General features: G+C 40.5%; 1 protein-coding gene across 1 annotated transcript in view; it reads left to right on the top strand.

Annotated features, from left to right (window-relative positions):
- Window positions 1-22,375, top strand: part of LOC120993571 (gastrula zinc finger protein XlCGF8.2DB-like) — a 78,165-nt gene extending 55,790 nt beyond the window's left edge. Inside the window, exons 3-4 of the mRNA XM_040422046.1 lie at window positions 21,551-21,668; window positions 22,139-22,375. Of these exons, the coding sequence (XP_040277980.1) occupies window positions 21,551-21,668; window positions 22,139-22,375 (355 nt within the window). The remainder of the gene's footprint in view (window positions 1-21,550; window positions 21,669-22,138) is intronic.
- Window positions 22,376-22,889: the final 514 nt, after the last annotated feature.

Below are 22,889 nucleotides of genomic sequence, written 5' to 3'. Positions count from 1 at the left end.
TGAAGCGCAGCGCAGAAACGCAACACTGGGCGGCGGGCCCCGGGTCGGCGGCCCGGGTTATGCAGGCAGGCGCAGCACCCACAGAACTTCTGCAGGGCAGGGCCAGGGGTCCACAGGCGGCCGGGCCCCCTGGAGTGCCGGGCCCGGTCACAACTGCGACCCCTGTAACCCCTGTATGTACGCCCCTGAAGGTACCCTGGACTACCGGGCAGCCAAATTGATTTGGGGCTGCAACTGTCCAAGCTTGCCCATGACAAGCTTTGCTGCCCGGCCAGTATTGTGGCATCAGTGCAGTGGAGGGCATAGTTAGCCCAAGGAGAACTCGCTTTTTCACCCAAAATGTGGAGAGACTGACCATTGTAAAAATGAATCAGGCGTGGATCAGCCAGGATTTCCATACACCAGTGCCTGATGCATCAGGCTAGATCATTCTGGGTGCCACACCCAAACTTTGTCAAAAAAGATCTGTTTCTTCTGGCCACATGCTTCAGCCACTATTCTGATGCTGCCACCCACCTGCTGCCATGTTCTCCTACTGCTACTCACCATCTTTTGCTGTTACTGCCACAGCTGTTGCCCCCCACCTCACACTCTGACTGGGACACTACATTGATTCCTCATACAGTTGCCACCCTCCCCATAATGCAATTGGGCAACTATGTTGACTCCTCATGCAGTTGCCACATCACCACTCTGTGACTGACCACTATGTTGATTTTTCATGCGGTAGGTCCATTTACATTATGGGGAGGGTGAGACTTCTCATGTGGTTGCCACCTCACCCTTCTATGAGGGAGCCATTAAGATCACCATTTTTTTACCCTTCTTCTGATCTGTCAGAAGGATGGAAAAATGAGAAACACAACGGATCCTGTCTTTGGGGCAACTGTAAGGCTTGTATCACACAGTCCGAATACGCTCATGATTTGGAAGACAAACACAGGAGTGGGTACAAAACACAGAAGACATGCAAAGTTTCCAATCACATGTCCTCTCAGCTTTGGATCCACTCCTGTTTTTTTTTTTTGGCGTTAGCAGTAATGATGGATTAAGGACCAAATGCTGACCATGTGAAGGCGGATGCTCAAAAGACAGGATCTTTTTTTGAGGGGATGTTCTTATGATGGACCCGAAAAAAGGGCAAAAAAAGAAAAGTGACATCATCAAACTTACTGCTGACATCCTGTCCACTCCACTGTCATGGGGCCACTACTTGTATCAGCGTGTAGAAATCTATGTGGAATCAGCTGACGGTGTAAAAGGAGTGCACTATTTCACTCTATAGTAGAATCTTGAGCCACTCCATGGTTCTTTATACCTGGGCCTAACATTGACCTGTAAGACTGAGCTCACATTTGAGTTATTTGGTCAGTTTTGGCCCTGTAACTGACCAAATAAGTGAAGTGGGAACTGATTCTAAGAGTGATACCTGTCATCTGCGTGTCATACTGACTCACAGTAGATGTTTCACTATTACAGCGGACTCCCTATGCTTGTTTCTGCAATGCACAGTGTCCTACACAACTATTCAGGCTCCCTGCAGGCAGGAAATATATATTTTTTTAATGCAATTAAGATCAAATCTTTTTGGGAAATTCGGTGAACAGTCCGAATCAAATTTTTGAATAATTAGCTCAACTCTACAGTCGACCATTTGTCATTAATAGGTACACTACCCAAAAGTAGCCTGTGGCTTTTACCCCAACTTGCGGCAAGACAAGGATACATTTGGCCCTGAGTCGCCCTGATAATCCCTCACATAGGAGCAGGGGAGAGAGGACCTGTTCTTCCCAGCAGTGTCGGACTGGGGTGCCTAGGGCCCACCAGTGGAATTAATTTTGGGGGCCCACCCTAACACTACTGTAAACAAATACGCATTACATGTATATTTTTCGGCCTCACGTGCATGAACATGTGCACTTTATCACACAACACAGCGTGCAGAACAGAATGCGTTGTGGATGCGTTCAGTGAAAACTGCGTGATTTTGCAAACAAAACCATTCAGTTTTGTTTGCGATCGCATTTAGTTCTTCAGTTTTTATCGCAGTGCAATGTGATTTACTGCTTTTTTGCGCACGTGTGATAAAAAACGGAATGTTTACAGACAACATCTCTTAGCAACCATCCGTGAAAATCTCATCGAATCCGCACTTGCTTGCGGATGTGATGCAATTTTCACGCAGCCCCATTCACTTCTATGAGGCAAGCGCTGCGTGAAAATTGCAGAATATAGAACATGCTGCAATTTTCACACAACGCAAAAGTGATGCGTGAAAACCACCGCTCATGTGCGCAGACCCATTTAAATGAATGGGTTCGGATTCCGTGCGGGCGCAATGTGTTCGCATCACGCATTGCACCCGCGCGGAATTCTCGCTCGTGTGAAAGGGGCCTAAGAGCAGTGTCTAAAACACCGGTCTTAATAAATATGACCCTTTTTTTTAACTCCCTGCCTTCTGTGCCACTCACTCATGTACTTGCACACTTCTGTCAAAACGGCAGTTAAAAATTGGCCCATTGATTTCAAAGGGGTCCGTCTGGCTATCAAAATATCTAAATGTACAAAAAATAGGACATGTCCTATTTTTTGATGGCAGCTAAAAAAAACAACCAAGTGAATAGCCCCTATAGTCTGCAATGGTACTGAAAATGGCAGTCGTTTTCCATTATTGTGTGAATTGAACGTCATTCTTTTTTTTTTTTTTACAAAGGAATGGGAAAGAAATTAAATCCATCGCTTTTCTTAGCTTTTTTATGCCATGCACTGTCCAGTGTAATGTACAGTGTGTAGCTCTCATTAGCACCATGTTACCATGATATATATAAAATACAGTTTGATTTTTATAACCTTTTTATTTTTTGGATGGAATGGAATTTCTTTTTGATCTTTGTGTTTTACTTGTGCCTGTGTTTCGTTCTAATACTGTACGGAGCAGGAGCTTCGTACAGTATTAGAATGTATTGGCTCCGATGAGTGGTACTTTGAAACCGAACAGGAAATGTTTTTTTTACAGTACAAATTAATTTCTGAAGTTATTACATGAGACTTCCAAAAGCAACATCTTCGGCTCATTGGAGCCAATACATTCTAATACTGTACTGGGCTCCTGCTCCGTACAGTACAGTATTAGAACAAAGTTTTATGCGAATCGACTTCAGATGTTTCATCCGAAGTCAATTCGCTCATCCCTAATTCAGACCAATTTTTAAAGGGGTTCTCCAGGCATCCTGAGAAATACACGCATTCTGTGGACCTGTGGAAGAAATTTGGTTTCATTACTACTCACCTGTCCTTTGCTCTGTCAATACTCGATCAAAACTAATAGCCCAAACAAAATACACATAGAGTATGATATAAAATATATCAAAATTTGTTATAGACTATTCCAACTGATCCCCGTACTGTTTTTCACCTTTAATATTTATACATTTTATGTGATCATGTTTCAATAAATACATTTTGATATATTTTATATCATACTCTATGTGTATTTTGTTTGGGCTATTAGTTTTGATCGAGTATTGACAGAGCAAAGGACAGGTGAGTAGTAATGAAACCAAATTTCTTCCACAGGTCCACAGAATGCGTGTATTTCTCAGGATGCCTGGAGAACCCCTTTCATTTTTTTGCATACTGTATAGACTTTCAGTTGTCATACATGTATATACCGTAATATATTGATAATATATTGATAAACCTCATCACCAGCATTTACTGTGAGCGGTAAGGTGATGATAATTATCACCAAAATAATCTAGTCAAGTACCACAAGCCTTAAAAAAAAAAATCTATTTTTTTTCATAGACACAGGAAAAAAAAACATCTATTTTTACTGACTGTCCAGAAAATTCTGGACGATTAGCAACCCTGTCCAGTGGCAATGTGGTGTCTGCTTCCCATTGTTTTCAATGGGAGGCAGCAGTGCAGTTTGCAGTGCGAAGGTCTGCATGGTGTCCACTTGCTGCTTGGCTGTATTCCAAGGAGCTAAGACACAAGAGGATCCATAGCATCTAAAGTGAACAGAAACTGCGTCAGTTTCTGTTGCGGTATACAGTACATTGCGGATTTTGAGAGCATCAAAATTTGTCATGTGTACAGGGTACGGGCCCTAAGAGTACAGCATTTTGTAGTAAGAAAACTACAACTCCCAGAAGGTCCTGAAGGTCTGAAACTGACAGGGTGTGCTGGGAAATGTAGTTTCCAGAGAGGAGGTGAGTAAAAATGCAGACCTTTTTTTTTTTTTAGAGCATTAAATACCTATTAGGCCTCTTGCACACAAACGTATGTGTTCCATTCCATGCATTGGGGACCGCAATTTGCGGTCCCCAATGCACGAACAAAGTTTGTGCAGCGGCCAGGACGGATCCGGACCGATTTAATTTGAATGGGTCCGCATCCGTCCGTTCTGCAAAAAGTGCTCCGTAGTGCTTCCGTAGGGTTCCGTTCTGCATCACTGTGATTGCGGACCCATTGAAGTGAATGGGTCCGCATCCATGATGCGGAATGCACACGGACTGGTGCCCGTGTATTGTGGACCCGCTGTTTGCGGTCCACAATATGGCCACGGGAAGCACACGGTCGTGTGCAAGAGGCCTTAGGCTGGAAGGAGACTGGCCTGGGCATACTTCTCAGCTTGCTTTATTTGAAACATCTCCTTGTGCTTCTCTTCTTTGGCTCTTCCTGTGTCTGTCTGGTCATCACAATCCTGCTGCTGCACTCTACAATCACTCAGAATATGGGTGGGCGGCAGGGCTGCTCCTGTGCGCAGCGTCATCAGTGCACACACTTACAGGTCAAGAGGTGGGGCCCACAGTTGAAGAAGATGGGCCCCAATGTGCTGCCCCAGCCATACAAGAAGACAAGCAGTGAGATAATCTCAGAAATCATGTCTCCACTTGCTGCACATTGATGCCCATTGCTGGCCCTGTAGTGAGTGCTGCACTGTTTATTACAGCGACAGGCAGTGGCACTTGTGAATATACTACACATATGCACTTACTTTGATGCAGGATTCCTGGGGCTCCATCATGCAGTGGAAGGGCAGCTAGAGCGGTGGGTACAAGGCAGGACTGAGCCCCCTGTACTGTAGCTGTAAGCACTGCATGGCCTGACAACCCCCCTCCCCCCCCCCCCCCCCCCCGACCTCAGCCCTGACTACACAGCTGCATCATTTTGTTGGGCCTTTTCATAGGTAAATGCATTGATATCCAATTCATTATTATCAAAATGGATGTTCATTGCCTTTAAGAGCCATGCTCGACTATAGTTGCAATTTTGTATGTCTTGAGTAGGCCAAATTAAGGTCACACAAAGCTTAATGTTATTCTTCTCATGAATATACCAGTCTGAGAAGAGGCATCCTTGTTTACTTACTTAAATTTATGACGGGAGTAAAAGATAAGCTTTATGCAGCTGGTGATAATTACCTATACAATTAGGCATTTATAAATAAAGCAAAATACATACTATGTGTGTATTCATTTATTGAGCCTTAGTTAGTCCTTAGCATAAGACAATCAGTAGGACATATATATATATATTACTTTATATTATATTGTTATATGTTACGAAGACAACATGTATCCAGTATATTGTATATATTTCTCATTAGAAGAGTGCCTGTGAAGATGTGTATTTTGTAACAATTAATCACATCTTTGGTATGACAGAGGAGGTACTGATATCTCTGTGAGAAAACAAGGGCATTTACGACCCATAAATTAAGTGTAAGAAACATTCAAAAGAGACGCCTAGAGGTCTGTCTCTAATTGCTACAAGTGTCAGAATTAATCCCTATGGCTTTGAATTAAAGCTTCTAAGGTCAAAATGTATATTCAGACTTATATAAGTTAACCCTTTATACTATGATGCAGATAGCTTATACAGCAGTGCCACCTAGGTATCAGTAGGTGACATTACAACAGTAGCAAAAGTGCATTCTGGGTAGGGTTATGATGTCACAATTTTTATCAATGGTCACGCCCATCCGACAATGATTGGAAAGATCCAAACTAGGAAGGTGTGTCTAACTGATAAGTTTGGGATCATAAACCATACACAGGAGGTAGAAGGGGGAGAGAGAAAAGTAAGAAAGAGAGGAGAAGAGAAGTTGAGGTCTATCAAGATGAAAGCCATGGTGAGATGTGCTATGATGGACCACCCAGCTTTCCTAGGAGCAGAAGTGAGATTCCTACTAGGACTTGGTAAGAGACACAGAAAATGATATTTCATTTTATTAAGACTAATTTGACAGTGTGGGTGAAATTATACCATCTAGATTGGCGAATAAATAAATAATTAAATTAATTGATCATCTCCATATTGAGATGTAGTTTTAGGATATTGTGAGGCTTCATTCTACCTGCAGAAGAATCTAGACTCATAATCTAGCAAAGCATTAAATAATTGCTTATATATCTATATTGATAGAACATTCTTTGCCAAGCTAAGTGATGGATTCCCACAGGAAGGACTTATATCAAATCCTTCCCATTTAAGATATGGACTAGCAAAATCCTAGATCCCTGTTATTTGTCTTAATAGTCTTACCAAAGTCATGTATGTGAAAATAGTCCAGGATGGGGCGGAAGGATATGGTTATCTCTTCTAAGTTATATCTTTGGATGGATTTGCCCATCTTGAGGTCATGTGATGTGTAGTTGGTTAGAGGGGGGCGGAATGTATTTAGCATTCTATATTGATGTCTAGGATTAGACATTCCCATCCTGATATCATGAGGTTTTCTCTGAACAGAAGTGATGTATATAACTTATGTCCATATTTTGATATCCTAACCTAATAATAGCTTTGTTATAATGTGACGAGTTATTTCCACTCACATGTATTGTTAAGCTTGTAATGCTTTATATTAACGCTATATATATTCATTTGCATGTATCATTGTGTTTATTACTTATATATGTTTATAACCTTGTAACCAATAAATCTGCATATTTTTATAATACCTGTGTATAATTGTATAATGCAGAACTACATTTTATCATTAACGTCATCTCACGTCAAAAAGAACTTATTTATCTGAGGAAATAGTCGGACTCAGATGTGAATTGTATCAATTAGGTTGTCTACAATTCACCAGGTCATGATTTTAAGAATTTATGACAAATTTTCTAAATTTAATTTTTTTATGATTAATTATTTTTATGACCATAATTAATAATTCTTAATTGAATTATTACCCACCGACAATTTACACCAGCCCTGGGAATGTCTGGCTGCTGGGTAAGAGGGTAAGGGTTAACAGGCACCACAGCTAGCCAAGGAATAAGAGATGGGAGGTGGAAGGGAGGCTCTAACTAGTAGTAATTCTTACAGCAGTGTCGGCTCCTCTGACCGGGAACAGGCTGGGAGGAGAAGCTTTCTTCTAGGCTGCTGTGTGCGGGACCACAGGGCTGGCAGCAGTGCTGCCCACAGTCTATCCAGCAAGCGCTGAGCTGTCCTGTAGTTCAAAACAGCTGATCACCATCTGTGCCCTGATCTGCCTTGCGAGTCTGGAGTCCATGCAGAGGGAGGACTGTCACCCGCCCTGGCGCCCCCTCAGGAGTCGGACACATCTCTGTCTGCACCCCCAGGCTGCCTGATTATAAATATTAGCTTGCAAGCAAGGGGCCCACCGGGGATTTCACCGGCTCTCCGGTGGGCCAGTCCGAGCCTGCTTCCCAGACACGGATGAACAGGAGTCTCAAATGGCCTAGCAGTAGGGAAAGGAATCCAAGTGGAATGACAGATAAACACCACACCAAGGTAAACTGGAACCCATACAAACGTACTGACACACAGGAACCAGCATTCCAGCAACAGCACCCAGACTTGGCTTCTGGTTCACCCCTCCGGGAAACCATGGAGGATAGAATGGGAAGACATCGCTGGAGACATCGGGATGACATTGATGACCACAAGGGTGGCCCTCACTGGACAGATGGAACACCCTGGACTGGAGCAACGGCAGCTGAAGTACAACTGACTCCAGCCAGGGAGCCACAGGGGATAAAACTAGTAACCACACCCAGTCAGGGAGTTACCTCTTACAGCACCAGACAGAGGGAGGCTACAACTTAAAAGGGAAGTGCACACACAAGCATGCCAAACCACACGTTACCACCGGCAACAGCATGCTTGGCAACCATGTCACGGCAATCGCCCAGAAGGCCGAGACACTGCCACTGCATGCTCTCACAGCAACACGTTGCCGCGGGCAACCGCAAGTGTGGCAACAGTGTCACAGTGCAAACCAAAGGCCGTGACAGAGGCACTCCGATACACCCTTAGTTACACATAAAGGAGGGCATCATACACACCCTTTAAAAATTATGATTGCTGGCCTGCTGGTGACCCTCAAAAACATTAGGCACAAGGGCCTGCTGATCTGACGATCTAAAACATTATGGGCAGTGGCCCTCTAGTTAACCTGGGGTTAATGGCACATCCCCGTGACAGCGACGATCCATTGGGATATCTGGCCTATCAACTTTCAATGTAATTGTCAGCTCAAAACCATTGTAAAAACTACGGGTAACGGGGAATCAGTATTTGATTCTGGGAGGGAGCCTTAGAAATTGCAACCACATCCAAGGAAGGGAAGCGGGTGGAGCGCAAATCACACACTTCCGACTCGTGGAGGTAGTGACGATAAATAACAATACAGGACTCTTAAGATGCCCTGTTATTGGAATGAGTAATAAAAAATTTCAGGGAATGTCACTGCGGTATTTTGGATGAGGAAACGTTATACAGGAGAGGCCCTGCTGCCGCTCTGTTGACTCTAGATAACTTCTGCCTGATCGCACGTCCCTGTGACGTTAACGATCCATTTTGATATCTTCCCTATCAACTTTTGATGTTCTTTTATGTGCCTAACATGGTGACCACCGGTAACAGGGAACCATTGTTCGATTTCGTAGAGGGAGCCTGATAAATGGCTACGGCTACTACTTCAAAGCAAGAGCCCAAAGTGCCAAATGGTAAATAATGTAAATATAGAATTTTATTATAATGTAGGAGAACACAATTAAAATTACAATTACATGCATGTGATGCCATAGGACAGGGAACAAAAAGGAACAGGGAAGGAAAAAACTGGCGCCACCCTGGGAGGAACACACCGGTCAGGGATATGTAGGTGTATGGGATCAGCGGGATGTATATGGTATAATAACCTATCCTCAGATCACATATGTATACATAACAAATGGTGAGTCGCAAATCAACTGCAAAGGACCAGACACAGACATGAAGTAAAGTATGTGGAACTAGAGGCTGTAAATAGGTAATAAAATAAACAGCAAGCCACGCTGAATGTAAACCTAAGTTGTAAGTAAACATCCAGGTATAAAAAATCAAGGGGGTAGAATTGCAGATGAGACTCACCGAAAATTGACCGGGAGTATAACAACCAGGATGGCGCTACCCCAACGCGCGTTTCGGCGTGCCTTCGTCAGGGGGTCCTGTTTGTCACCTATGCAAATAAATTTCAGCACCGCCCGTTACCGATTCCCCACTGCAGTGCTACACTGATTCCAGCTACTGACTGATGGCTGACTGGTGCTGCAAGATTATAATTCAGAGGTGGAAGTGGAAGAGGAGGCGGAGGAGGAGAAGGGGAGGTTGCAGCCACTAACGTAGGTGGCGGCAGAAACCCTGATGGCAGTAGGGCACGCAATCCTTGGCATCGGTAGCACCTGTGCAATCCCAGGGTACGACTCGCTCCCAGCCTCCACAACGTTCACCGAGTGTGCCGTCAGGGAAATGTAGCGTCCCTGGCCAAAAGCACTTGTAATGTTGCTGCCACTATGGATAAAATCCAATCTCTTTATTATAATTCTTTAAAATTCCATGAGCTGATTAGAAAGCTTTACCGTCTACACCAGGGGTGCACAACCTTTTTTGGTCTGAGGGCCGCATTGTCACATTGCTCTATTTCAAGGGGCCGCAATGTACACAGGCCGATGTAAAGTGACTGGGGAGGAATGATCGCTATCACAGTCATTCCTCCTTCATTTAGTTACATTGACTATCAGTAGCACATCCCTGATCACACAGAGATGTGCGGCACGATTAGACCGCCAGTTATCATGAGTGAGTGTCCCTATGAAGACGTTTTTCCAATAATTGACCTGAATATCTCGCTGCTGGCCCTGGAAAAATACTAACAGTGGCCCCGTTTGGTAGTCGGGTACAAATTGATGGAAGTCCGGGCCAGCAATACCATATTGTGGCCCATTATACCGCCCCACAGTTCATCACACAATACTGCCCCCATGAGCACAAAATACATCCCCAAAAACTCTCACTGGCTGGCCATGAGGAGGGCCCAGGCAGCCCCCTGGGAAGTTTCCCTGTGAGATCTATAGCTAATCCACCCTGGCTTAAAGGAATTTCCCAGTAAAAATGAATTTTTAACATGTTCTTGCAGCATGGCCCCTTAAACCGAAGAGTTATACTTACCTGCTCCCGGCACTGATTACACCTGTCAGTGCATGGCCATGGTCACATTTACCTCTGCAGCCAATCACTGGCTTCAGCGGTGATGTGGCCACAAGCAGCGTGTCACTGCTGCAGCCAGTCATTGACTGGAGCGGTGTATGTGACCATGGTCATGCACGGACAGGTGTAAAAGTGCAGGAACCGGAAGATGAAGGCAGCTGGGGCAGGGCGGCATGGAGCAGGGAGGCAGCGGGGGCAGGGCGGAATGGAGCAGGTAAGTATGCATCTTCTGGTTCAGGGGCCACGCTGAAGGAACTTGTTCATAAATAAGTGATTTTCCTCACTGCAGAGGCCGTGCTCTCTGGTTATTACCGCCTCCTGCCAGTTACAGGCGCCCTGCAATAACCAGTAAGCACTTTCTCTTACTAGTGGGGAAAGCGCTTATTGGTTAACACTTTAATAACCAGGCCTGAAAATACACTTTTTTTGTGTTTTTGTGCACCTGGTGGTTCGAATAGTTGTAACTTTTTTATGTGTTGGGACTACCAAAATAATTTTTGCAACAATTTCCCACTTGACAGATAGGGACTTTTTTGTTTTACTGCACAAAACATTTTTAAAAAGTATTTTTTTTTTCAAACTATAGCTCCTTAATCTTTAAATATGCAAACTGACACCAAAATAAATTATTATAATTAGTTCCCTATTTTGTGTCGGTCGTTTTGTTATATTTATATGTATAGTTCGTTTCACATGAATGGGGCGATAATGGCAACGGTTTTTGTTGGTGTGGGTGTTTTTTTTTATGTATTTTATTATTTTTCATCTTTTTTAACTTAATTTTTTATATATTTCTGCTACAAATAATATCCCCCAAGAGGTCATAAAAAGACCTTTGGGGGACACTGACACTTTTTGCGAATTTTTCACTATTTCTTTTTTATTTATTACTTTTATTTGTATTTTAATAATATTTTATTGTAACATAACATAGTAACATAGTACATAAGGCCGAAAAAAGACATTTGTCCATCCAGTTCGGCCTGTCATCCTACAAGTTGATCCAGAGGAAGGCAAAAAAACCCTGTGAGGTAGAAGCCAATTTTCCGCACTTTAGGGGAATAAAAAATTCCTTCCCGACTCCAATCAGGCAATCAGAATAACTCCCTGGATCAACGACCCCTCTCTAGTAGCTATAGCCTGTAATATTATTACACTCCAGAAATACATCCAGGCCCCTCTTGAATTCCTTTATTGTACTCACCATCACCACCTCCTCAGGCAGAGAGCTCCATAGTCTCACTGCTCTTACCGTAAAGAACCCTTTTCTATGTTTGTGTACAAACCTTCTTTCCTCCAAACGCAGAGGATGTCCCCTCGTCACAGTCACAGTCCTGGGGATAAATAGATGATGGGATAGATCTCTGTACTGCCCCCTGATATATTTATACATAGTAATTAGATCTCCCCTCAGTCGTCTTTTTTCTAACGTGAATAACCCTAATTTTGATAATCTTTCAGGGTACTGTAGTTGCCCCATTCCAGTTATTACTTTAGTTGCCCTCCTCTGGACCCTCTCCAGCTCTGCTATGTCTGCCTTGTTTACAGGAGCCCAGAACTGTACACAGTACTCCATGTGTGGTCTGACCAGTGATTTGTAAAGTAGTAGGAATATGTTCTCATCACGGGCATCTATGCCCCTTTTGATGCAACCCATTATCTTATTGGCCTTGGCAGCCGCTGCCTGACACTGTTTTTTGCAGCTTAGTTTGCTGTTTATTAAAATTCCTAGATCCTTTTCCATGTCAGTGTTACCGAGTGTTTTACCATTTAGTATGTATGGGTGACTTGCATTATTCCTTCCCATGTGCATAACTTTACATTTGTCAGTGTTAAACCTCATCTGCCACTTATCTGCCCAAGCCTCCAATCTATCCAGATCCCTCTGTAGTAGTATACTGTCCTCTTCAGTGTTAATTACTTTACACAGTTTAGTGTCATCTGCGAAAATTGATATTTTACTATGCAAGCCTTCTACAAGATCATTAATAAATATATTGAAGAGAATAGGGCCCAATACTGACCCCTGAGGTACTCCACTAGTGACAGTGACCCAATCTGAGTATGTACCGTTAATAACCACCCTCTGTTTTCTATCATTGAGCCAGTTACTTACCCACTTACAGACGTTTTCTCCGAGTCCGAGCATTCTCATTTTATATACTAACCTTTTATGAGGTACAGTGTCAAATGCTTTGGAGAAGTCCAGATACACGACATCCATTGATTCGCCGCTGTCAAGTCTAGTACTTACCTCCTCATAGAAACTGATTAAATTAGTTTGACATGACCGATCCCTCACGAAGCCATGCTGATATGGCGTTATTTGCTTATTGTATTCTTTTTTTTATAATTGGTTTATTACTTATTATTTAAATATATTTTTGCCACATAATATCTCCCCCAAGAGGTCACAAAAAGACTGTTGGGGGACAATGCACACTCTACTATTTTGCACTTTTTTTTCTTCTTTTTTTTTGTATTTTATTTTATTTTTATTTTTTTTAATTTTCTATATTTTTAAAAATATATATTTTTGCCACATAATGACAAGGGATCATAAAAAAGACTGTTAGGGGGCAGTGGACACTCTTTAACTTAGCAATTTTTCCTTTTATTTTATTCTTTTTATTTGTATTGTATTTTTTTTTATAATTTTCTTTTTTTTGCCACATCTTATTTTCTTTTATTTTTTCTTTTATTTGTGATTTATTATATTTTTTTAATAATTTTTTAACTTATTTAATATATTTTTTCCACATAATTTGTCCCCAAGAGGTCACTGAAAGACCTTTGGGGACACAGACTTTCTTTTTTACACTATTTCCACTGTAACTGTGGCATCCAAAGGAGCCCCAGTTACAGGGGAAACCAGCCTGCAGCGGGGGCCTTGTACACAGGCATAGCTGATCAGGTCTCCTAACCCTGCAGCTCAGCGCTCCTCTGCCCCCAAGCTGGGTCCACCCTACATAGCGCTCACCTGTGTGAGAAGGCAGAAGCGCTGATAAACTGCTTCTGCCTTCTCCTCGGCTCCCCCGCTTTCACTGACAGCCGACGACCCGTCCTGCTCCTGCTACAGTGCAGGGGCAGGAGATGTAATGATCCATCGCGCGGCGCTGCGGGCAGAAACACAGCTGATTTTACGATCAGCTGTGTTTCTGTCCAGGAGGACGGGGGCCGCAAATCTTGCCTCTAGGGGCCGCATGCGGCCCGCGGGCCGCAGGTTGTGCACCCCTGGTCTACACGTTTCAACAATCTGTCTTATTCATGACCATGATCATGACCTTGGTCATGAATAAGACAGATTGTCAAAACGCATAGACCGTAAAGCTTTGTGATCAGCTCATGGAATTTTAAAGACTTATAATAAAGGGATTGGATTTTATCCGTAGTGCATGTGCTTGATTTTTCTGATTTTTCAAAAATATTACCAATCTAATATATAAAGCTGATTGTATGTATGTCCGCTAAAGGAATCCGCACCGTCACATTTACAAACATGAAATTTTGCACAGCCGCCTCCTGTAACTCAGGGAATGTCATAGACTATGTTTTGAGTGGAAATTTTCACCTCACGCTTTACAATTGCCAAAAAATCTGCTTTGTAACATAACCGCCAAACTTCAGGAGCCATTGTTTGTTGGCTGTTATGACAGCCTGGATATTCATCAGGTTGCATTTGGCAACCAATCACAGCTCAACTTCTGTTTTGTTACAGGTCATTATTATGAGCTCTGATTGGTTGCTATAGGCAATGAAGGACATTCTTAGTATAAGACAGCTTATGTGTGATTTAATATGATGTCAATTGCGACGCTTAGCCAATATTGTTGTAGAGGGTGAGGTAACTTACATGACCTTAAGTGTATACTAATTCTGTGGGGTTTTATATTCTGTAAATTAAAGACAATAATGCTCCACTGTGGAGGTCTTTGTTAGGGGAGCAGGTGGGGTGTTGTGCAGGTCGCTGTTAAAGGAGCGGGCTGCTATGAAGGTGAAATTTAAGGGGATGGGCTGCTGTGGAGATCACATTTTAAGGAGGCGGGGCAACGTGGGGGATTAGTGTTAAGAAGTAGGGGGCTGGGGAGGTCACTGTTAAGGGAGATACTGACAATATCTTTTACCAACACACACAAGCATTAAATTAAATAGATGAAATATACCCGTGCAAAGCCGGGTCCTTCTGCTAGCATTATATAACAACGACCTCTTAGTGAAAATTGTTAAAAAAGGAGTTAAATGTGTAGATAGACAAGAGAAACCACAGGTTTTTTTTTATGTTTGGAGGTTCATGTTACCCTATTTGCACCTATGCTCAGAAAAGAGGAACGTTTAATACTTCTTATAATAAGATTATTTCCATTGTGACACCAAATCTGTAGTTTACAAAATTTATTGAACTAATTGCAGTAAATCAGATTTAGGATGGACAACCAGAAAACTAAAAACCAGAATAGCAAAACATATATCTTATATTAGTAAGAAACTTTGAAGAGGTTAAACTTGCTCTGAAAATTATGAGTATAATGTCATAATACATTGTATTGTAACTAGGCATGAGTAAATCGACTTTGAAAGCTTCATCCAAAGTCAATTCGCATAAAACTTTGTTTTGAAACTGTACAGAGCAGGCACTCCGTACAGTATTAGAATGTATTGGCTCCGATGAGCCAAAGTTATTGCTTCACGAAGTCCTGCAAGACTTTGCGAAATAACTTCATAAATTAATTTGTACTGTAAAAAAACTGTTCCCGAACTCGGGTTTAGTTCCAAGTGGTACCTTGGAATCGGCTCATCTGAGCCAATACATTCTAATACTGTACTGTAAGCAATAATTTCGGCTCATCAGAGCCAATACATTCTAATGCTGTACTGAGCTCCTGCTCCATAGAGTATTAGAACAAAGTTGAATGAGAATCGACTTTGGATGTTTCATCCAAAGTTGATTTGCTCATCTCTAGTTATAATGACTTTTGACTTGTCAGGACTTTGATTTGCCACATGAACTGATTTTTATGCTACTGTTTCCTCATACTGTACATACACATGGTTATTTCCTTGTGTGAATTTTTAAATGTTACCAAAGACCTAATTTACGAGTAAAATATTTCCCACATTCTGTACATGAAAATGGCTTCTCTTATATGTGAATTTTCTCATGTCGAACAAGATGTGATTTCTCACTAAAACATTTCTTACATTCAGTACATGAATATGGCTTCTCTCCTGTGTGAATTCTCTGATGGCGAATAAGTATGGATTTCTGACTAAAACACTTTTCACATTCTGAGCATGAAAATGGCTTCTCCCCTGTGTGAATTTTTTGATGATCTACAAGATTTCTTTTCAGACTGAAACTCTTTTCACATTTAGGACATATAAATGGCTTTTCCCCTGTGTGAAATCTCTGATGTTTAACAAGACCAAATTTATGACTAAAGCACTTTTCACATTCAGAACATGAATATGGTCTTTCCCCTGTGTGGAATCTCTGATGTTTAACAAGACTTGATTTATGACTAAAGCACTTCTCACATTCAGGACATGAAAATGGCTTCTCTCCTGTGTGACTTCTCTGATGTTGAACAAGATGTGATTTCAAACTAAACCATTTCTTACATTGAAGACATATAAACGGCTTCTCTCCTGTGTGAATTCTCTGATGTTTAATAAGAGTTGATATCTGACTAAAACACTTATCACATTCAGGACATGAATATGGCTTCTCTCCTGTGTGAGTTCTCTGATGTTGAACAAGACTTAATTTGTGTCTAAAACACTGATCACATTCTGAGCATGAAAATGGCTTCTCTCCTGTGTGAATTTTCTGATGATCTACAAGATTTGTTTTCAGACTAAAACTCTTTTCACATTCAGGACATGTAAACGGCTTTTCTTCTGTATGACTTCTCTGATGTTTACCAAGATTTGATTTGTGACTAAAACACTTTTCACATTCCGGACAAGAATATGGCTTCTCTCCTGTGTGGATTCTCTGATGTTCAACAAGATGTCCTTGTCTAACAAAAGATTTCTCACATTCTGGACATATAAATGGCCTTTCACCTTGTTGAGTTTCCTTAAATTTCTTTTCAAAGGGTTTCCTACATTCAGATCTTGTTGACATTTCGCCCAGTCTGTGTTCAGTTCTATTACTGACAAGTTGTACTTGATTATCTTCTACTTCTTAAGATGAAGAGAAAATATATTTCCAGTAGCCTCTTATCCCATTCTCACCTGGAGAAAGAAGAACATATTTATAAGATAAAAGGTCCTTATTTTCCTTCCTACTACAAATACATAAATATATGTAACCTGCTTCCCCACACTTATCACAGCTGACATCCTAAGCTCCACATTTTATCAGTCATACACATAGATAAGAGCTCCATGCTACACCGGGTCATTACACACCTCTTCTTGAATGGTCTTGTATAGAGATTTTCTCTCCATGTATGTCACATTCAGGGACTTATGTTCCTCTATTTATTTTTGCACTGCACCTCTATAGCACTTTGGTTGATTATTAATCCTGCAGACTATTCTATATTATGTTCACATACATTTTTTTTGCACTGTAATATTATTTCTATATGAACTGTACACTTTGGCCCATGATATGGACCTTGATTAGAATTTCTCTGTCCCTTGTGAGTTTATTTATTTTTATTTTTATGGGATTACTTATTTAATAAATCTAAAACTGGACAATCCTTGCTTTCTATTCAAAGCTATAATAATGCTATAATGATGTGGTGTAGTGTGTTTTGAATTTATATCCTATAGTCAATGCAAAACCCATGAAAAAACTGGCATATGGACCCCAAATCCCATTAAAGTTTTGAATAATCTCTATACCCTCTAAAACTGGTACATTCTGGCAAATCTGTACCACCATATTATATAAGTACACATTGGAACAAATCACGGACAAAAGACACAAAACCTCCTGCACAATATGATAGTATATACAAATGTACATGGCTACATTTATAAAGTCAGCCGCCAATGAGAGGGAGAGCACACACACCTATATGTACCACCTAATCAAGGTCGCCTCTTAGATAGCTGGGGCAAAAGTGCAAATGAATGCTACTCCCAGAATAGGACAGATTAACACCTGAAGGTGCCACTCCTTCAGGATCAATTAAAATAACACATTGGAAGACTGCACCCAAGTAGGACATGATATTAATAAGTCATTTATGGAAGTCAAGTCATGATGGCACAAAATACCCTCAAAAGGCAAGGTTTTGTGCTCCACCATCCTCTCCACTATGTACTGTCTACAATATGTGTTATGTGTACAGACCTGTATTATATAACTGTAGATAAACAGAAATCTCTAGTTAGAGGAGCAGATAACGGTATCTATAGAGAAAATGATGTGTGAGAGATAATTACTGATTATTAGCCATGTCAGTAAAACTCTTTCACAAAATTATTGATACGGTACAGTGATGGCAGTCAGGATCGGTGATTGTCCATGTTCCCTGCATAGTTACAGGTATGTACTATCACATAGTACATAACATAGTAACATAGTACATTAGGCCAAAAAAAGACATTTGTCCATCCAGTTCGGCCTGTCATCCTGCAAGTTGATCCAGAGGAAGGCAAAAAAACAAATTGTGAGGTAAAAGCCAATTTTCCCCACTTTAGGAGAATAAAAAATTCTTTCCCGACTCCAATCAGGCATCAGAAAGACTCCCTAGATCAACGACCCCTCTCTAGTAGCTATAGCCTGTAATATTATTACACTCCAGAAATATATCCAGGCCCCTCTTGAATTCCTTTATTGTACTTACCATCACCACCTCCTCAGGGAGAATGTTCCATAGTCTCACTGCTCTTACCGTAAAGAATCCTCTTCTATGTTTGTCTACAAACCTAATTATCCTTGGGGATAATTAGATGATGGGAGAGATCTCTGTACTGACCCCTGATATATTTATACATAATAATTAGATCTCCCCTCAATCGTCTTTTTTCTAAAGTGAATAACCCAAAATTTTGATAATCTTTCAGGGTACTGTAGTTGCCCCATTCCAGTTATTACTTTAGTTGCCCTCCTCTGGAACTGTACATAGTACTCCATGTGTGATCTGACTAGCAATTTGTAAAGTAGTAGGACTATGTTCTTATCACAGGCATCTATGCCCCTTTTGATGCAACTCATTATCTTATTGGCCTTGCCAGCAGCTGCCTGACACTGGTTTTTGCAGCTTAGTTTGCTGTTTATTCAAATTCCTAGATCCTTTTCCCTGTCAGTGTTACCGAGTGTTTTACCATTTAGTATGTACGGGTGACTTGCATTATTCCCTCCCATGTGCACAACTTTACATTTGTCAGTGTTAAACCTCATCTGCCACTTATCTGCCCAAGCCTCCAGTCTATCCAGATCCCTCTGTAGTAGTATTCTGTCCTCTTCAGTGTTAATTACTTTACACAGTTTAGTGTCATCTGCGAAAATTGATATTTTACTGTGCAAGCCTTCTACAAGATCATTAATCAATATATTGAAGAGAATATGGCCTAATACTGACCCCTGAGGTACTCCACTAGTGACAGTGACCCAATCTAAGTGTGTACAGTTAATAACCACCCTCTGTTTTCTATCACTCAACCAGTTACTTACCCACATACAGACATTTTCTCCCAGTCCGAGCATTGTCATTTTATATACTAACCTTTTATGTGGTACAGTGTCAAATGCTTTGGAGAAGTAACTAAATATACGACATCCATTGATTCGCCGCTGTCAAGTCTAGAACTTACCTCCTCATAGAAACTGATTAAATTAGTTTGGCATGACCGATCCCTCATGAAGCCATGCTGATATGGCGTTATTTGCTTATTTCCGTTGAGATACTCTAAGATAGGATCTCTCAGAAAACCTTCTAACAGTTTACCCACAACAGATGTTTACCGGCCTATAGTTTCCAGGCTCTGTTTTGGACCCTTTTTGAATATTGGCAGCACATTTGCTATGCGCCAATCCTGTGGAACATTCCCTGTCAGTATAGAGTCTGCAAATATCAGAAATAAGGGTCTGGCTATGACATTACTTAATTCCCTTAGGACACGGGGGTGTATGCCCTCCGGTCCTGGCGATTTGTCTATTTTATTCTTTTTAAGTCGCTGTTGTACTTCTTCCTGGGTCAGACAGGACACTTTTAATGGGGAAATTATTTTTACATTCAGCATTTCATCTGACAGTTTATTTTCCTCAGTGAATACATTGGATAAAAAATATTTAACAGCTTTGTTTTCTCCTCGTCGCTCTCTGCGACTCCCCCCTCATTACTCTTTAAAGGGCCGACACCTTTAGATTTATACTTTTTAACATTTATATAATTGAAGAACATTTTAGGGTTAGTTTTACTCTCTTTGGCATTTAATCTCTCAGTCTCTAGTTTGGACGCTTTTATTTGTTTTTTACATGTTCTATTTTTTTCCTTATAGTTTTTCAGTGTTTACTCGCTACGCTCCTGTTTTAGTGATTTATATGCTTTCTTTTTGTCATTTATTGCTTTCTTTACAGTAATATTCATCCACATTGGTTTCTTTTTGTTCCTTAACCTTTTTTCCCCATACTGTATTTACCTCTCACATTGAGATTTTAGGATGCTTTTAAAGATATCCCATTTTGTGGTTGTATTTTTATTTTTGAAGACTTTGTCCCACTTAGTTATGCCTATGGCCTCTCTTAGTTGGCTAAATTTTGATTTTTTTGTGTATGCGTGTACAATTACTTACACACTATTGTGCAGACAATCACCAGACACTGCTGCCATCACTGAACTTCCAGGAAAGATTTATTCCCATTGTAAGAATTTCTTCACTCTAACTGGGTCTGATTCTAAGGTTCATAGCAAGAAATGAAATACAAGAAGTGTAGAAAATATGTATTATAAAAGGTGTTAAATCAGTGTCCAGTTATGATGGGAGTTATATGGAGTTCTACATGGAGACATACACAAGAGACATTACAGACAGAGACACATTGTCCTTATACACAGCATAGATTACAATATTTTTGAATTCCTTCCACTTACAGTCAGTTCAGTGACACTTACCAGACATAGACCCTCCACACACTCAGGACTTCATCTCCAGTCAGTGTCTTATCCTTAGCAAGTCAATAATCCAATTAATTTCCCTTTGAGAATTCTAGCTTTCTGAGCCATGCTTGGGTCTTTTATACCTCTTTGGTGGCTATAACTATCTGCTCCTCCTCTTCCCCCCCAGGAGATGCCCATTCTAATGCTAATCATGAAACTTTGTTCATCACATTTGGCTTCCCTCATTACAATATACAGTGGAAGAATAATAGCCCCACCATCTAATCTACCAGTTTAGCATTTTCTGGCCTCCTGAGATGGTCCTTCATTTACACATTGTATTTGCAGCGTAGAGACCTATTGTTCACACTCCTATTTAGCATCTGCAAGAGATTCCTGGAATACTCTGAGACCTTTTCATTTGACAATCAGTGTAAACAATGAGTATTTTACATCCTGATTAGATACATTCCATCTAGACATACAACCACATTACTCTCCATCTATAATTCACATACATGAAATTCTCCATATTATATCCAGTAGAACATATTAAAAGACTTTCATTATAAACCCTCTATGACAACTATATATGATTATTTATTGTTTTCAGATATCAGGCTGATATGATTTAGTTATAAATGACGCAATTTACTGGGTCAGATTTAATCAGACACACATAATTAATGTTCGACACATTAGATTTTTTTTATATATGGCATAATCTCTATAAGGTCTACACTATCTGCTCTGTAATTCACTTTTTTGTCAGATCGGTTGTCGTTGATCGATCGGGTCATTTTTTGGGCCCAGTACATCGATAACATCTTTATGATCTGGCAGGGCACATTGGATGCATTGCATCTGTATTTGAGGACCTCAACAAGAACAGATGCTACATCCATTTAACTTATAAATATCATCTGAAAAAAGCCTCTGTAAATGCAATACTACATGCCTCATCATCCCATCCTCCACAGACAATCAGAGGGATCCCAACAGGCCAATTCATTAGAATTATACAGATTTGTTCCAGTGATGAAGACTTCGAACATCAGGCTGATATCATTAAACAACGCTTTCTTCAAAGAGGATGCAGTAAGAGATCTATAGAGGGCATACAATAGAACCAAGAATATATCACATGCGATTCTGGTCCATCCAAGACCAAAGAAGGACTTAAAAGACACAGTGAGATATATTACTAATTATCACACACAGTGGAAGAATATGTGCTTCTGTTGGAAAGATTCAGGTCTATTTTAAGGGAAGACCCCATTTTGGCCAAATATTTGACCCCCTATCTAGCTATTGTAACTAGGAGATCGAGAAATCTTAGGGGCCATTTGGTCAAATCATATCATCACCCAAAAAAAGGTGGTGAATTGTTTGGATCAAAGGGACTGAATTGGGGATGTATCCCCTGTGGTAAATTTGTTGCGTGTCCGAATATAACATGAGCTTCTGACTTTACTGATTCTGCCAAAAGGAAAAAGTTTCAAATTATTCACAGTATTACCTATACCACTAAAGCTGTCATTTATTATGCAACATGTCCATGTCCTAAGATTTATATTGGTCTGACCACGAGAGAATTGAAGATTCAAATCAGGGAACATGTTTGTGACATTGATAAGGCAAAAGAAAATGAAGATCTAATCAATTTGAATCCAATCCCTAAGCATTTTAAAATATATCATGATTGTGATTCCACTCTCTTGATGGTTCGTGGAATTGACCATGTAGACCTGGGCATGAGAGAAGGAAATGTCATGAAGGAACTGGCACAACGAGAGACAAAATAGATTTGGAACCTGGATACAATGCAACCCAAAAGCTTAAATGATGTTCTGAGTTTTGCTCCATTCCTCTGAGGTTACTATTTAAATATCATTATTTTAATTTAGTTGATCCTTTGGCTTCCTATATATATTTTTTTATTATTTTTTTTATTATTTGTGTTTTTCCCTGTTTGGTGCTTTTTTAATTCTAATATTTGCTTTCTTCTGTTTTCTTTAGTGTCTACAGCCTACCTGATTAGAACTTGATGAGTATATCATGCCTGTATTTTTGTCCATCAGCAGAAGTCGTCTTTTAAAAGCCTTTATTAATCCCTGGCTTCCTTATAATTTTTATTAAATTTTTTGGTGCGCTAAGCACTTATAGTTATTTTTGATCCATTGTTTTTTATGTTTCAATATATTTTTCAATATTTTAATAATTTTATTTTAATTTTAATTTTTATTATGATTTTTTATTTTTAACATTTTCACGTATTATGATTTTTTTCATTTTTTCATATATTTATTTTTCAACATG

This window comes from Bufo bufo, chromosome 3 (genome assembly GCF_905171765.1).
Source record: "Bufo bufo chromosome 3, aBufBuf1.1, whole genome shotgun sequence".
Classification (NCBI taxonomy): Eukaryota; Metazoa; Chordata; class Amphibia; order Anura; family Bufonidae; genus Bufo; species Bufo bufo.
The sequence above is the reverse complement of the archived record's forward strand: the minus strand, read 5'-3'. Positions and strand labels throughout refer to the sequence as shown.